Source organism: Arachis hypogaea, chromosome 3 (genome assembly GCF_003086295.3).
Source record: "Arachis hypogaea cultivar Tifrunner chromosome 3, arahy.Tifrunner.gnm2.J5K5, whole genome shotgun sequence".
Taxonomy (NCBI): domain Eukaryota; kingdom Viridiplantae; phylum Streptophyta; class Magnoliopsida; order Fabales; family Fabaceae; genus Arachis; species Arachis hypogaea.
The window spans coordinates 13,396,174-13,415,049 of record NC_092038.1 but is presented as its reverse complement, the minus strand read 5'-3'; the positions used below and the strand labels follow the sequence as shown (position 1 = coordinate 13,415,049).

The window sequence follows — 18,876 nt, the reverse complement described above, 5'->3', positions numbered from 1 at the left end:
AAATCATTAAGATCAAAAGCCACATGATCAGTTGTCCCTGTGTCAATGATCCAAAGGGTGGATTTCACAACAACAAAGGAAGAAATTATGGTGCTGTATTTTAAAATGACATTTCTACCTTGACTCATTGGAGAAATGTGTGGGGGAAGTTGTGTCTGAGGTGCAGTATGAGGTTGCGACTGAGCATCTGACCTTGAACTAGCTTGAGTATTGCTTCCTTTCGGAATTGAATGAGGTCAAATCTTAATGCTTCATTAGCTTCCTTTTGACAAGTAGTGCTTAGATTGCTTTGGCCGAGCGCATCAGTGACATTTTCAGTTTGTGAATCAGTTGACATGTAGTTGACACTGGCAATCTGCCTTTGATGTAAATGAGGTGGATACCCATGCTTCTTGTAGCATGTCTCCACAGTGTGGCTGGTGCAATCACAAAAGGTGCATTGAGACCGATTACCTTTACCATGACCTCTACCTTTCTCATTGTTTTTGTCATCAAAGGATGGAGACTCTGTGGCAGCTCTGTTGAAGAACACCTTAGATTCTGGTGTTTTGCCAATTGCCGCTCTTGTTGACTTAGCATGGAGAAAGCAGTATCCAAATCGGGCATAGGATTCATCAACATCAATTGCGACCGCACTAAGGAGTATTGGTCATTGAGCCTCGCAATAATCGTGTGGTATAATCCTCACGTCTGTATTGGCGTATTACTTCCAATCCGCAAGAACACACCAAATCGCAATTACGGCAATTAGGAATTGGCCTAAAATTTCCAAGATCCTGTCAAATTGACTTCATTTTCGTATAATAAGAGGTAATGTCTAGATCTCCTTGCTTCATGGCAAACAAATCTTCTTGCAATTCAACTATTTTGTATTTGTCACCTTGATAATATCGATGCTTCAAATCTCTCCACAGATCCGAAGCGACATTATTCCAACTTATACTATTGGAAATATTAGGGCTCAAAGACAAGTTAATTCAAGAAACTAAGTAAGTATTTCGACGTTTCCAAGCGTCAAACAGAGGATCATTATCATGTGGTCGAGGCAATGAACCATCAATGAACTTTAATTTGTTCTTTCCTTCTAAAACTTGCATCATTGCTCTACTCCACGGACTGTAATTATTAGAAGTAAGAACAATTGGAATAAGAGGCGTACTAGCATTTTCGTTTGTGTGAATATAATACTACTTGTTGGATCTTGCATCGGATTGATGTGAGTTTTTGCCATCTGAGCCTGAAACACAGCAATTTGATTCAAAAAGATTGCAATAGACTGTGTGTCCATTGTAGGAGTAACCGCTCTCTGATTATCAGCCATCAAAGAAGAACAACGATCGATTGAGGTCGTTGAAGCAGCACTGTTCCTTGAAGTACTCACACAAGGAAGAAAAGAATCAAGAAAGAATCAACGACTTTCTTTAAAGAGAAGAATAAAAAGGAATCAACGAATCTCTTCCACCAGTCAGATCTGAAGGCTTCTAAACTCAGTCTCGTTGATCGGAGATTTACCTCTTCTCCAAGCTCACTGCACCATGTGAAAATGGCAAGAGAGAGGCTGCACTCTCATCAAGTTCTATTGTGCAAGTCTGAGTTCAGAGAAAAAAAAGGAATGAAAGATGAATCAGACAGAGAAAAAAGGAAAAAGAAGAAAAAAGAAAGTGAAAGAATAAAGTTATATTTATTAATTCTCAAAACTGAAGAAGTAACTTTTATACACTGTATAATTCTTATATATGAATAAAGATAACTAATTCACTATCATTAATTATCTAACACTTTTGTCTAACAATCTAACAATTTTTTAACTAATTATAAGCAAATATAAATACCAATTTGCGGTCACAATGACTCAAGTTATAGTTCCAATTTATTTTAATAATTTTTTTAAGGTAATAACACTTTGTATTTTTTAAAATTCTAAATGTAATAAGCCTTGTAATTGAAAAAAAAATTTTGAAGTCTCTGATAAGTTTGAAAAGTCTTGCTTCTTTTATTGTGCTAGAATTTAATGAAATGTAGGAGTCTTATTTATATTAATTTATACTAAATATAAATTATACAAATTATACTATGATCATACAGAATTATTTTTTATTAAAATTAGAGAATTTAATTATTGTATTATTAATTAATAATTTATTTTTTAATTATAAAAATATTATAATTAAAGCATGAGCTTTGATTAAGGGATAAATATGTTAGTCTATTAAATAAATTTTTTTATTTAAATTTTGATGATAAAGTAATATTTTAAATATTTTATTATTGGAAATACTGTGATTAGTTTATGTTTAGATAGTTATTTTGTGATTTTATATTTTAATGTATTGAGTATGATTTTATTTTATTGCTCTTTATATTACTATATTATTAACTAATAGTTTATTTTCTAATCTTATAAGCGTTATACTTACGAAAGAAATGTGTATATTAATTTATAATGATGAAAAAGAAAATATTTATATATTATTAAAGTTAGAATGCGTATAATAATACTTAAAATTAATTTAACGGTAGGATTATTGCATATGGTTTATTATTATTATTTTTATTTTTACAAAAGAGAGGGAGACTTGAATCCACAACCTCTTAAATGAATATGAGAAAATTATACCATTTATGCTATAACTCATTAGCAAAAATATATATAGTATTTTAATTAACTATACTAAATTTAAATTATATAAATTATACTACAATCATACATAATTATTTTTTATTAAATTAGAGAACCAAATTATTATATTATTTAATAATTTCTTTTTTATCTTAAAAATATTATAATTAAATATATAGACTCAAATTAAAGAGTAAATATGTTAATCTCTTAAATAGAATTTTTAAATTAAAATTTCATAATAAAATAATATTTTATATTTTTTGTTGAAAATTCTATTAGTTTTAGATAGTTATTTTGAGATTTTGTTTTTTGATGTATTGAGTATAATTTTATTTTGATGTTCTTTATTTTTCTTCTAACTACACATAGATGTATATTCTACGAATGTACAATTATTAGAAAAAGAAAATATTTTAATATTATTAAATATTTTTAAAATTTATTTAATACAAAATTACAAATAAAATAACTTCTTATTATGATAACCAATAATAAAAGAATCTAAGATAGCATGATCATTTAAGAGAAGGTATATTAGTTGATGAATTATTACTATCAATAAAAGAAGTAAAGAACAATAATATTTGAGAGACAACAAAAATCAACTAAAATAATACAAACTTATCGAATTTAATATTTATTAATTGTTGTGAAAATTAATGGGCTCTTTATCTTTTTTGTTTCCCTAATTATCGATATATATTTATAAAAGGAAACAGTTATGTTATCAATGTAATTAAATGCATAATTAATATATAATTTTAAGAGTAGCGAATGTTTAAAATAATGCTAAGTATATATTAATATATAAAAATATTCGTTAATTAAAGAAAATTAGCCAAAAATAATTATAATTTATCTTATTTAATATTTATTATTTGTTACAATAATTAATAAATATTAAATAAAATAAGTTCTAACTGTTTTTTTTATCTTCTTAGCATTACCGAATATTAGTGTATAAATGTTAAGAATTGTATATGATTAAAGTTATGATTATATATTAATATTTTAAATCAACTAATAGAAGAAAAATATATAATTATATTATTAAAAATATTGTAATTTATTATTAATTATATTAAACATAACTTATATAAATTATACTACAATTATATATAACTTTTTTAAATTAAATAATCAAATTATTATATCATTAATTGGGGAATATATTTTTTTGAGGTCACATATTTAGAGGATAATTCGAATAAGATAAATTTTTGTGATATATCTAAGAAATTAAATGTATAGTTCACAAATTTTTTTATACAGTATATTGATATCTTGATATATTATTTTATTTTTGTCTATTAAATTTACCTCAATAATTAGAGTATTATTTGTTATTATTTTTTTTGTGACTAAAAAAATGATAAAAATGATATTATTTTTAATAATATACCATTAATTTCTAGCTACTACTCGAAATGATATTATTATTATTATTATTTCATTGTTTAATTTAATTTGGTATTCGTATAAATGAAAAAAATATAAAATTATTTTATATAATTTAAATGTGTAAATGATATTTTTAAAAATATATATTTTAAATATAAATAAAAGGAAGAAAATAAATTTTTTGGTACATTGCACGAGTACCTACACTAATTAAATATTTATTATATTTAATATTATGCATTTGTTTTTTAAAAAAAATTAATAGATATAAAATAAAATAACTTTGGACTAATTTGTATTGTCTCCTATATATTTATGTAATTAAAATTGAAATTTCTTTATTTAAACAATACTTTCTTCCTCTCACACTACTCTCACACAAGACGGGGCACCACGGCAAGAATGTGCTTCACCAAAGTAAGAAACACGTGACAACATGCAAAACTGAAAAATCATATATATGGGTGAAGAATTCATTGTGTGACAACATGAAAAACTGAAAAACGTGACATGAACTTTAATTAAATTCTTACCACATATATATATAGAGATAAATTGCAACCCTCTTCACAAACAAATTCATCTTCATTTCTACATATACATCAACATTGCAAAACCATGGCAGCAATCAAACCCTTCTCCATCACAACATTATTGCTTATGATATTCATCATCACCATGACCATGATTTCCCAAACAAGTTCGAAAGAAAGCAACCAATCAAACCAAGTGTTCTACTTGCACGACGTTACGAACGGGCCTAACGCAACCGTTGCCCAAATCGTCGGCATCACCGGAAAAGTTTGGTCATACAACACATTTGGTACCTTTATCATGGTGGACGATCCAATAACCCTAACACCAAATCAATACGCAGTTCAAATTGGAAGAGCTCAAGGAACTATTTCAGTGGCATCAATGGACGGTTCAACTGTGATTATTGTTCTTTCATTTGTGTTCAACAACGTGCAATATAATGGCAGTACTTTGGAGCTTCAAGGCGCGAGTCGTCAGCGCGAGAATTACAGAGAGATTTCAGTGGTTTCCGGCACCGGAAGGTTCCGATTTGCGAAGGGATATGCTGTGTTTGAAACTGTTTCATATGATCCTACAACTACTCGCTCTCTTATTCGTGTTAATGTCACCATAAATTAGCTTCTATTACTTGTTTAATTTCCCATGAATTAATCATGCGTGGTTAAGAAATAATTAATATCATGATATAAAGATTTCGCCCTTCATCTTTTGAGGCAGTTAATCCTTGTCACTTCTAAGAACACTAGCTAAGTAGCTATTACCTCCTCTGTGTTACTTCTTTTGTTTGTTTTATTTATATTAATAGTTATTTAGTTTCATATTCAATTGTTTTGGTGGGTTCAAATTCTAAGGATAGAGAAACATAATTTGAAGAGAACGGCCAGAATATAAGAAAAGATTATAAGATATAAAAGAATGATCTAAATTTTAAATATTTTAATTCGCTTTGTATATCTACATGTATTAAACAAAAATATACATATATACACATTAAATTGATAAAAAATTAATTATCTCGAGAGTATATTAATTAAAATAATAAAAAGATAATTCATAATTATTCTATCTTTATTTTTAACATAAATAAATATTCCTTTATATATATTTAAATAATTATTAAATAAAAAATTAGCTACTAATTTAATTTGGTCACTATATAAAAAATTAGTTATCAATTTACTGGCCAAAATAAAAAGTTAGACTTTGAAAAACTTTTGAAAACATTTAATCTCTAATATTTTACTGTTTTTAGTGGCCAATTTGACGACCAATATAAAAACGAAGTTGAAAAATTATTAGTCCTCTTTAAATTAATTGCTAATGATAAAATTCTTGAAGAACATAAATAGAAGGTATTTTTTAAAGTTTACAATAATATTAAACACTTCATATCTGTTGCAAAATATTTATCTAAGAAGATACACGTATTAAGAAGTAATAAATGATCTTTTATATTGTATACAATTACTAGTATATATCGTAAAATGTACGAAAAATATTTATTTTTTTATTTATATCAAAAATATTTTTAATAAAAAAATATTTTTTAATATATTTAACTTTAAATTAATCTCAATTTATTATTTTTTATTGGTGTAAATATTAAGTAGAAGTACATAACATAAGAATTCACAAAATAATTGAATTAATTAAAAAATACGTAATATACAATAAATTAACATCTTAACTTTTATGAGAAAATGTATGTATATATCTTATTTATAAATAACTAAAATTTTAGTTTATATCTCTAATATTGATTATTGCATATTTACAGTTTATATTTTTATTTTTATATCGAAGTATTCTAACTTTAAGTTTCTAAATTTTATATTCAAATGTTATCTTGATATTCATAATAAAATCATACCTACAAATAAATTAATAAAAATAAAAAACTTAAAAATAATTACATTTAATAATATATTAAATTTAATATTAGATTATAATTTAGTAACCATAACAGTTATTAAAAAAAGATATAAACCTCACCATATAAAAATTTATAATTACGTAATACATAAGGACAGATCTATGGGAAAGCCTGCAGTGGCCGTGGTACTCCCAATTTTTTTAAAACAAAATTATAACAAATCAAATTATATCATTGTACATATCAAAAAGAAAATTATTTAAAAATTCACTTTAAATATAATAACTTATTATTTTATAGTTGTATGAAATATTACCAAAAAAACCTATAAATACTAAAATTTTAAAATATGTTACCGAATATAATTTTTATATAATATAATTATTGATTTGACATACATATATATTATAAATTATAATTTATTAACTTTTTATTATATTATATTTTAATTTATTTTATGTTTAATTTTTGTCTCCTCATATAAAATTTTTGGTTCTGCTAAGGAGCATATATAGTGTATGATTGATATACTTTAAATTAAGAATAGAAATATTCAATTATTACTAAATTAATTTGATTATCTATTTTTAGAATAAATCATTCTAATGATATGTGATTGATTTATTGTAAAATTAAAAATTTATTATAGTTGTTTTAATTAATAATTTTTTATTTATATATATATTAATTATTTAATTAATAGTTTTCATATTTTTAAGATATATTATTTGATTTAAATAATTTTAAATATTTTTTATTTATGTATACATATATATTAATTGTATGTAAATATATTTAAGTCACATATATTAATTATTTTTTATTATAATTATTTTCTTATAGATATATATGATTTATTCAATGATTTTTTATTCTTGATTATTAATATCATTGTACCTGTAATTTCTATAAATTACGGTAATCTTCGTTAATCACAATAATCTTCATAAATCACACCAGACAACTAAATTTTGACTATAGCTATTAATTTGATATATATTAATGCTAAATTAATTACATTGGACAAATAAATTTTTAATTAATGCTAAATTAATTTGTTGTATATTAATTATAGTTATTAACTTAGTTTTTATACACACATGATTATTTTCGTGTGTATATATATATTATTTGGTATAATATTTTACCACACAAAACTTTACGCTTAAATTGTAATTTAACGGTAGTAAGATATTACGACACTTAAAAAAAATACATATATAATGCCATTGAATCCACACAAACGTAAAAAAATAAACAAACAAAAGCCACCAATTTATTTATTAAAGTAATCAACTTCATCAATTTGTGAGTAGGACAAAGCCACCAATTTCACCGTGAACAGAATGAACCACCATCCCCGTAACATTTAAAATATTTTATTTTACAAATTTTTTAGGAGAGTATACTGGTGCACAAAATTGTGATACCCAATGGCGCCAACAACTTGTACGCTCAATTGTAATCTCAACTCTTTTTCAAAACTTTGCACAACTAACCAGCAAGTGCACTGGATCGTCTAAGTAATAAACCTTACGTGAGTAAGGGTCGATCCCACGGAGATTGTTGGCTTGAAGCAAGCTATGGTCATTTTGTAAATCTCAGTCAGGCGGATTCAAATGGTTATGGAGTTTTGATAATTAGAATATAATTAAACATAAAATAAAGATAGACATACTTATGTAAATCATTGGTGGAAATTTCAGATAAGTGTATGAAGATGCTTTATCCCTCTTGAATATCTGCTTTCCTACTGCCTTCATCTAATCCTTCATACTCCTTTCCATGGCAAGCTGTATGTAGGGCGTCACCGTTGTTAATAGCTACTTCCCATCCTCTCAGTGAAAAAGGTCCTCTACGATTTTCCGTATGGCTAATCAGCCGTTGGTTCTCGATCGTGTAGGAATAGGATTTACTATCCTTTTGCGTCTGTCACCACGCCCTACAGTCACGAGTTTGAAGCTCGTCACAGTCATCCCATCCCAGATCCTACTCGGAATACCATAAACAAGGTTTAGACTTTCCGGATCTCAAGAATGCTGCCAATAGATTCTAACTTATACCACAAAGACTCTGATCTCACGGAATGGAGGGCTCTGTTGTCAGGAGAGGCAACCATGCGTCGTGGACCAGGAATCCAAGAGATACACACTCTAGCTTTCGTAGGTAGAACAGAAGTGTTTGTCAGGCACGTGTTCATAAGTGAGAATGGTGATGAGTGTCACGGATCATCACATTCATCATGTTGAAGTGCGAATAAATATCTTAGAATAAGAATAAGCATGAATTGAATAGAAAATAGTAGTAATTGCATTAATACTTGAGGAACAGCAGAGCTCCACACCCTTAATCTATGGTGTGTAGAAACTCTATCGTTGAAAATACATAAGTGATGAAAGTCCAGGCATGGCCGTGAGGCCAGCCCCCAAAACATGATCAAAAGATCAAAAGATAATCCAAAGATATGGTCCAAAGACCCCTAGTACAATAGTAAAAAGTTATATTTATACTAAACTAGTTACTAAGGTTACAGAAATGAGTAAATGATGCAGAAATCCACTTCTGGGCCCACTTGATGTGTGCTTGGGCTGAGCATTGAAGCTTTCATGTGCAGAGGTCTTCCTTGGAGTTAAACGCCAGTTTGTAACTTGTTTCTGGCGTTTAACTCTGCTTTGCAACTTGTTTCTGGCATTTAATGCCATAATATGGCAGAAAGCTGGCGTTAAACGCCAGTTTGCGTCGTCTAAACTCGGACAAAGTATGGACTATTATATACTGCTAGAAAGCCCTGGATGTCTACTTTCCAACGCAGTTGAGAGCGCACCATTTGGACTTCTGTAGCTCCAAAAATTACATTTCGAGTGCAGGGAGGTCAGAATCCAACAGCATCTGCAGTCCTTTGTCAGCCTCTGAGTTAGATTTTTGCTCAGGTCCCTCAATTTCGGCCAGAAAATATCTGAAATCACAGAAAAACACACAAACTCATAGTAAAGTCCAAAAATGTAAATTTTGCTTAAAAACTAATAAAAATATACTAAAAAGTAAATAAAACATACTAAAAACTATATGAAAACAATGCCAAAAAGCGTATAATTTATCCGTTCATCACAACACCAAACTTAAATTGTTGCTTGTCCCCAAGCAACTGAAAACAAAATAGGATAAAAAGAAGAGAACATACAATGAATCCCACAGTATCAATGAAACTTAGTTCTAATTAGATGAGCGGCGCTAGTAGCTTTTTGCTTCTGAACAGTTTTGGCATCTCACTTTATATTTTGAAATTCAGAATGATTGGCATCTATAGGAACTCAGAATTTTAGATAGTGTTATTGATTCTCCTAGTTAAGTATATTGATTCTTGAACACAATTACTTTATGAGTCTTGGCCGTGACCCTAAACACTTTGTTTTCCAGTATTACCACCGGATACATAAATGCCACAGACATATAACTGGGTGAACCTTTTCAAATTGTGACTCAGCTTTGCTAAAGTTCCCAGTTAGAGGTGTCCAGAATTCTTAAGCACACTCTTTTTGCTTTGGATCACGACTTTAACCACTCAGTCTCAAGCTTTTCACTTGGACCTTCATGACACAAGCACATGGTTAGGGACAGCTTGATTTAGCCGCTTAGGCCTGGATTTTATTTCCTTGGGCCCTCCTATCCATTAATGCTCAAAGCCTTGGATCCTTTTTACTCTTGCCTTTTGGTTTTAAGGGCTATTGGCTTTTTCTGCTTGCTTTTTCTTTTTTCTTTCTTTCAATTTTTGCCACTTTTTTTCACAAGCTTTTTTCTTTTTCACTGCTTTTTCTTACTTCAAGAATCAATTTCATGATTTTTCAGATTATCAATAACATTTTTCTTTGTTCATCATTCTTTCAAGAGCCAACAATTTTAACATTCATAAACTTCACTATAAAAAATATGCACTGTTCAAGCATTCATTCAGAAAAAAAAAATATTGCCACTACATCAAACTAATTAAACTAATTTCAAGATAAAATTTGAAATCCAAGTACTTCTTGTTCTTTTGTAATTAAGCACATTTTTTCATTTAAGAGAGGTGGAGGATTCATGGAATTATTCCTAGCTCTAAGACATAGACACTAGACACTAATGATCATGTAATGAAGACACAAACATAGACAAACATGAAGCTCAAAAACCGAAAACAGAAAATAAAATAGACAAGGAGATTAAGAAATGAGTCCACCTTAGTGTGGGTGGCGTCTTCCTCTTGAAGAAGCAATGGAGCGCCTAAGCTCCTCTATGTCTCTTCCTTGCCTTTGTTGCTCCTCCCTGATAGCTCTTTGATCTTCTCTAATCTCATAGAGAATGATGGAGTGCTCTTGGTGCTCCATCCTTAGTTGGTCCATATTGTAACTCAATCCTTCCAAGGAGGTGTTGAGTTGTTCCCAATAGTTGTGTGGAGGAAATTGCATCCCTTGAGGCGTCTCAGGAATTTCTTGATGAGGATCTTCCTCATGCTCTTGTTGAGATCCATGAATGAGATCTCTTGTTTGATCCATCCTTTTCTTAGTGATGGGCTTGTCCTCTTCAATGAGGATGTCTCCTTCTATGTCAATCCCAGCTAAATTGCATAGATGACAAATGAGATGAGGAAAGACTAACCTTGCCAAAGTGGATGACTTGTCAGCCACCTTGTAGAGTTCTAGAGGTATGATCTCATGAACTTCCACTTCCTCCCCAATCATGATACTATGGATCATGATGGCCCGATCCACAGTCACTTCAGATCGGTTGCTAGTGGGAAGGATGGAGCGTTGGATGAACTCCAACCATCCTCTAGCCACAGGCTTAAGGTCCGATCTTCTCAATTGAACCGGATTGCCTCTTGAGTTTCTTTTCCATTGAGCTCCTTCCACACATATGTCCATGAGGACTTGGTCCAACCTTTGATCATAGTTGACCCTTCTAGTGTAGGGGCGTGCATTTTCTTGCATAATTGGCAAGTGGAACGCCAACTTTACATTTTCCGGACTGAAATCTAAGTATTTCCCCCGAACCATTGTAAGCCAATTCTTTGGATTCGGGTTCATACTTTGATCATGGTTCCTAGTGATCCATGCATTGGCATAGAACTCTTGAACCATTAAAATTTTGACTTGTTGAATAGGATTGGTAAGAACTTTCCAACCTCTTCTTTGGATCTCATGTCGGATCTCCGGATACTCATTTTTATTGAGCATGAAAGGAACCTCAGGGATCACTTTCTTCTTGGCCACAACTTCATAGAAGTGGTCTTGATAGACTTTTGAGATGAATCTCTCCATCTCCCATGACTCAGAGGTGGAAGCTTTTGCCTTCCCTTTCCTCTTTCTAGAGGTTTCTCCAGCCTTAGGTGCCATAAATAGTTATGAAAAAACAAAAAACAATGCTTTTACCACACCAAACTTAGAAGGTTTGCTCGTCCTCGAGTAAAAAAAGAAAGAAAGAAGGGGAAGAAGAAGAAAAATGGAGGAGATGGAGGGAGATATGTGATTCGGCCAAGAGGGGGGAAAGGTGTTTGAATTTGAAAGTGAGGTAGGTGGGGTTTTTGGGGAAGAGGTATGGAGGTGATTGGTGAAGAGGTGATGGGGAAGAGTGAATGAGTTGATTGGTAAGGGGTATTCGGGGAAGAGTGTTGTGGGAGGGTAGGTAGGGATCCTGTAGGGTCCACAGATCCTGAGGGGTCAAGGATGTATCATCCCTGCTCCTATTAGGCGTACAAAATACCCTTGCTGTGCAATCCTGGCATTTAACGCCAGATTGCTACTTGTTTCTAGCGTTAAACGCCAGCTTTTATTCCTTTTTTGGAGTTAAACGCCAGGTTACAACCTATTTCTGGCGTTTAACGCCAGATTGTACCCTGTTTCTGGCGTTTATCGCCAATCTGGTGCTTGTTTCTGGTGTTTAACACCCAGAATGGTGCCAGACTGGGCGTTAAACGCCCATTCTACTACCCTTACTGGAGTTTAAACACCAGTAAGTCTCTCCTCCAGGGTGTGCTATTTTTAATGCTATTTTTTATTTTTCTTAAATTTTTGCAGTTGTTTTTGTGACTCCACATGATCATCAACCTAAAAAAAGGAAAATACATAGATAAATAAAATTGGGTTGCTTCCCAATAAGCACTTCTTTAATAAGATAAGCGGACTCGAACCGCTGACATCCGCCACAGGGTAAACCACCGCCTCTCAGGCCCCGACTGATTCTACCATAGAGGCCAACGATAGACAATAACTCCCCCCTGAACACAGCTTACAACTTTCATCGTACTGTGCTCTCCAAAGAGCAACTCTTCTCAAAATCTCAAAAGGTGCTGAGTTGGACAATGGCTTGATAGTGAGCTCTCATGGAGCCTCACAGATGTTCAGAGCATTGTTGGGACCTCCCAACACCAAACTTAGAGTTTGAATGTGGGGGTTCAACACCAAACTTAGAGTTTGGTTGTGGCCTCTCAACACCAAACTTAGAGTTTGACTGTGGGGACTTTGTTTGACTCTGCAGTGAGAGAAGCTTTTCTTGCTTCCTCTCTATGGTTGCAGAGGGAGATCCTTGAGTCTTAAACACAAGGTAGTCCTCATTCAATTGAAGGACCAACTCTCCTCTGTCCACATCAATTACAGCCTTTGTTGTGGCTAGGAAGGGTCTTCCAAGGATAATGGAATCATCCTCATCCTTTCCAGTGTCTAGGATTATGAAATTAGTAGGGATGTAAAGGCCTTTGACCTTTACTAGCACGTCCTCTACCTGTCCATAAGCCTTTTTCATAGAGTTGTCTGCCATTTCTAATGAGAAGTTGGCAGCCTGTACCTCAAAGATTCCCAGTTTTTTCATTACAAAAAGTGGCATTAAATTTATGCCTGACCCCAGGTCACACAGAGCCTTCTCAAAGGTCATGGTGCCTATGGTACAGGGAATTAGGAATTTACCAGGATTTTATTTCTTTTGAGGTAAAGTGTGCTGAACCCAGGTATTTAGTTCATTAATGAGCAATGGAGGCTCATCCTCCCAAGTCTCATTACCAAATAGCTTGGTATTCAGCTTCATGATTACTCCTAAATACTGGGCAACTTGCCCTTCAACAATGTCTTCATCTTCTTCAGAAGATGAATAGTCATTAGAGCTCATGAATGGTAAAAAGAGGCTCAATGGAATCTTTATGGTCTCTAGGTGAGCCTCAGATTCCTTAGATTCCTCAATTGAGAACTCCTTTTTGTCCAAAGGACGTCTCAAGAGGTCTTCCTCACTGGGATTCATGTCCTCCTCCTCCTCTGTGCATTCGGCCATACCAAGTAAGGTTATGGTCTTGCACTCTCTTTTGGGGTTCTCTTCTGTATTGCTTGGGAGAGTACTAGGAGAAGTTTCAGTGACTATTTTACTCAGTAGGCCCACTTGTGTCTCCAAATTTCTAATGGAGGACCTTGTTTCATTCATGAAACTTAGAGTGGCCTTAGATAGATCAGAGACTATGTTTGCTAAGCTAGAGGGATTCTGCTCAGAATTCTCTGTCTGTTGCTGAGAAGATGATGGAAAAGGCTTGCTGTTGCTAAACCTGTTTGTTCCACCATTATTAAAGCCTTGTTGAGGCTTTTGTTGATCCTTCAATGAGAAATTTGGATGATTTCTCCATGAGGAATTATAGGTGTTTCCATAGGCTTCACCCATGTAATTCACCTCTGCCATTGTAGGGTTCTCAGGATCACAGGCTTTTTCTTCAGAAGATGCCTCTTTAGCACTGTTGGATGCATTTTGCAATCCATTCAGACTCTGATAAATCATGTTGACTTGCTGAGTCAACATTTTGTTCTGAGCCAATATGGCATTCAGAGCATCAATTTGAAGAATTTCTTTCCTTTGAGGTGTCCCATTATTCACAGGATTCCTTTCAGAAGTGTACATAAACTGGTTATTTGCAACCATGTCAATGAGTTCCTGAGCTTCTGTATGTATTTTCTTCAGGTGAATAGACCCACCTGCAGAGTGGTCTAATGACATCTTAGACAATTCAGACAGACCATCATAGAATATATCCAGGATGGTCTATTCTGAAAGTATGTCAGAAGGAAACTTTTTGGTCAGTTACTTGTATCTCTCCTAAGCTTCATAGAGGGATTCACCTTCTTTCTGTCTGAAGGTTTGAACATCCACTCTAAGCTTACTCAGCTTTTGAGGAGGAAAGAACTTGGCTAAGAAAGCCGTGACCAGCTTATCCCAAGAGTTCAGGCTATCTTTAGGTTGAGAGTCCAACCATACTCTAGCTCTGTCTCTTACAGCAAAAGGAAAAAGCGTAAGCCTGTAGACCTCGGGATTAACCCCATTGGTCTTAACAGTATCACAGATCTGTAAGAATTCAGTTAAGAACTGAAAAGGATCTTCTGATGGAAGTCCATAAAACTTGCAATTCTGTTGCATCAGAGAAACTAATTGAGGCTTTAGCTCAAAATTGTTTGCTCTAATGGCAAGGATTGAGATGCTTCTTCCATGTAAGTTGGAATTTGGTGCAGTAAAGTCACCAAGCATCTTTCTTGCACCCCCACCATTGTTATTGGGTTCGGCCATCTCTGCTTCTTTTTCAAAAATTTCAGTAAAGTCCTCTTCAAAGTGTTGTGTTTTAGCTTCTCTTAGCTTCCTCTTCAGAGTCCTTTCAGGTTCAGGATCTACCTTAACAAGAATATCCTTGTCCTTGCTCCTGTTCATATGAAAAAAAAGAGAACATAAAAGAAGAGAAATTCTCTATGTCACATTATAGAGATTCCTTTATGTGAGTAGAAGAAGGAGGAGAAAAATTCAAACACATAATAGAATAGAGGGTTCGAATTTTTTTTATGAAGAGAAGTGTTAGTAAATGAATAAATAAATAGAGGGAGATGAGAGAGAGGAGTTTTCGAAAATTGTTTTTAAAAAATGGTTAGTGATTTTTCGAAAATTAGAGATAGAGAAGTAGTTAGGTGGTTTTGAAAAAGATAAGAAATAGTAAAACAAACAAAAGTTGATTAGTTAGTTGAAAAAGATTTGAAAATCAATTTTGAAAAGATAAGAAGTTAGAAAGATTTTTGAAAAAGATATGATTGAAAAGATATGATTTTTAAAAGATATGAATAAAAAGATATGATTGAAAAGCAATTTTTGAAAAAGATTTGATAAGGAAATTAAAAAGATTTTATTTTTAAAATTAAATTGATTACTTGACTAACAATAAACTAAAAGATATGATTCTAGAATTTAAAGATTGAACCTTTCTTAACAAGAAAGTAACAAACTTCAAATTTTTGAATCGATCACATTAATTGTTAGTAAATTTTTGAAAATTTGAAATGAAATTAAGAAAAATATTTTGAAAAACAATTTTTAAAATTTTCGAAAATATTAAGAAAAAAATGAAAAAGATTTGATTTTTGAAAAAGATTTGAAAAGATAAGATTTTTAAAAATGAAATCTTGACTTGACTAACAAGAAACAACTTATTTTAAAAAAATTTTGACTAAGTCAACCCAAAGATTTCGAAATTTATGAGAGAAATAAGGGAAAGATATTTTTTGATTTTTTTGAATTTTTAATGAGGAGATGGAAAAACAACTAAATGACTCAAAACATAAAAATTATGAATCAAAACACCTGATGCATGCAAGAACACTATGAATGTCAAGATGAACACCAAAAACACTTTGAAGATCATGATGAACATCAAGAACTTATTTTTGAAAAAAATTCAAGAAAAGAAAAACATGCAAGACACCAAACTTAGAAATTTTTAATGCTCTGACACTAACAAACTAAAAATGCATATGAAAAATAAGAAAAGACTCAAAACATGAAACACAAAATTTTTGGTTTTTATGATTTTATTATTTTTTTTCAAAAATTACTTTTTGGAAAAACGAAAATAAATAAAAAATATTGAAAGATTTTTGAAAATTTTTTGAAAAGAAAATTAACTAATCTGAGCAACAAGATGAACCGTCAGTTGTCCAAACTCGAACAATCCCCGGCAACTGCGCCAAAAACTTGGTGCATGAAATTGTGATACACAATGGCGCCAACAACTTGTACGCTCAATTGTAATCTCAACTCTTTTTCACAACTTCACACAACTAACCAGCAAGTGCACTGGGTCGTCCAAGTAATAAACCTTACGTGAGTAAGGGTCGATCCCACTGAGATTGTTGGCTTGAAGCAAGCTACGGTCATCTTGTAAATCTCAGTCAGGCGAATTCAAGTGGTTATGGAGTTTTGATAATTAGAATATAATTAAACATAAAATAAAGATAGAGATACTTATGTAAATCATTGGTGGGAATTTCAGATAAGTGTATGGAGATGCTTTATCCCTCTTGAATCTCTGCTTTCCTACTGCCTTCATCCAATCCTTCATACTCCTTTCCATGGCAAGCTGTATGTAGGGCATCACCGTTGTCAATCCTCTCAGTGAAAAAGGTACTCTACGGTTTCTCACATGGCTAATCAACTGTTGGTTCTCGATCGTATAGGAATAGGATTTACTATCCTTTTGCGTCTGTTACCACGCCCTACAGTCGCGAGTTTGAAGCTCGTCACAGTCATCCCATCCCAGATCCTATTTAGAATACCACAGACAAGGTTTAGACTTTCCGGATCTCAAGAATGCTGCCAATGGATTCTATCTTATACCACGAAGACTCTGATCTCACGGAATGGAGGGCTCTATTGTCAGGAGAGGCAACCATGCGTCGTGGACCAGAAATCCAAGAGATACACACTCTAGCTTTCACATGTAGAACAGAAGTGTTTGTCAGGCACATGTTCATAAGTGAGAATGATGATGAGTGTCATGGATCATCACGTTCATCAGGTTGAAGTGCGAATGAATATCTTAGAATAAGAATAATCATGAATTGAATAGAAAACAGTAGTAATTTTATGAGCGGATAATTTATACGCTTTTTGGCATTATTTTTAGGTAATTTTTAGTAGGATCTATCTACTTTTTGGGATGTTTTTATTAGTTTTTATGCAAAATACATATTTCTGAACTTTACTATGAGTTTGTATATTTTTCTGTGATTTTAGGTATTTTCTGGCTGAAACTGAGGGACCTGAGCACAAATCTGATTCAGAGGCTGAAAAAGGACTGATGATGCTGTTGGATTCTGACCTTCCTGCACTCAAACTAGATTTTCTGGAGCTACAAAACTCCAAATGACGTGCTCTCAATTTCGTTAGAAAGTAGACATCCAGATCTTTCCAGAAATATATAATAGTCCATACTTTGCTCGAGTTTTGATAACGTAAAATGGCGTCAAAACGCCAGCTCTCTGCCCTTTTATGGCGTCAAAATGCTAGAACTGGCATAAAAGTTGGAGTTAAACGCCCAAACTGGCACCAAAGCTGGTGTTTTACTCCAAGGAAGACCTCTACATGTGTAAAGCTCAATGCTCAGCCCAAGCACACACCAAGTGGGCCCGGAAGTGAATTTCTGCATCATTTACCTATTTTTGTAAACCCTAGTAGCTAGTTTCATTATAAATAGTACTTTTAGAGATTTATTTTGTATCTCATGACATTTTCACATTTTACATTGTATCTCAACGGCATGAGTCTCTAAACTCCATTGTTGGGGGTGAGGAGCTCTGCTGTGTCTCGATGGATTAATGCAATTACCACTGTTTTCTATTCAATCACGCTTGCTTCCGTTCTAAGATATTCATTCGCACTTAAACATGATGAATGTGATGATCCGTGATACTCATCATCATTCTCAACTTATGAATGCGTGCCTGACAACCACCTCCGTTCTATCTTAGATTGAATGTGTATCTCTTAGCCTCCATTCCGAAAGATCGGAGTCTTCGTGGTATAAGCTAGAATTATTGGCGGCCATTCCTAGAATCCGGAAAGTCTAAACATTGTATGTGGTATTCCGAGTAGGATCTGGAAAGGGATGACAGTGACGAGCTTCAAACTCGCGAGTGTTGGGCGTAGTGACAGACGCAAAAGGATCACTGGATTCTATTCCAACATGATCCAGAACCAATAGATGATTAGCCGTGCGGTGACAGCGCACATGGACCATTTTCACTGAGAGGATGGGAAGTAGCCATTGACAATGGTGACACCCTACACACAGCTTGCCATGGAAGGAGCCTTGCGTGCGTGAAGAAGAAAACAGTAGGAAAATAGAGATTCAGATGACAGAGCATCTCTAAAACTCCAACCTGTTCTCCATTATTGAATCACAAGTACCTTTTATTTGATGCCCTTTTATTTTATTGCAAACAAAACCCTTTTCATTGATAATCTCCTCACTAAGAGTTACAAGGTAAACATTGCTTGCTTCAAACCGACAATCTCCGTGCGATCGACCCTTACTCACGTAAGGTATTACTTGAACGACCCAGTGCACTTGCTGGTTAGTTGTGCGGAATTGCAAGCGTGATTGCAATTTCCTGGACCAAGT

The 18,876-nt window shown here is 32.7% G+C and overlaps 1 protein-coding gene across 1 annotated transcript; it reads left to right on the top strand.

Annotated features, from left to right (window-relative positions):
• The first annotated feature begins 4,708 nt into the window (after positions 1-4,708).
• Positions 4,709-5,179, top strand: LOC112789590 (pterocarpan synthase 1). The gene has a single exon (XM_025831545.2). The coding sequence runs from the start codon at positions 4,709-4,711 to the stop codon at positions 5,177-5,179; it is 471 nt and encodes a 156-aa protein (XP_025687330.2).
• The last annotated feature ends 13,697 nt before the right edge of the window (positions 5,180-18,876 follow it).

Coding starts and splice junctions, on each gene's coding strand:
- LOC112789590 (XM_025831545.2), top strand. CDS start 4,709: ATGATTTCCCAAACAAGTTCGAAAGAAAGCAACCAATCAAACCAAGTG.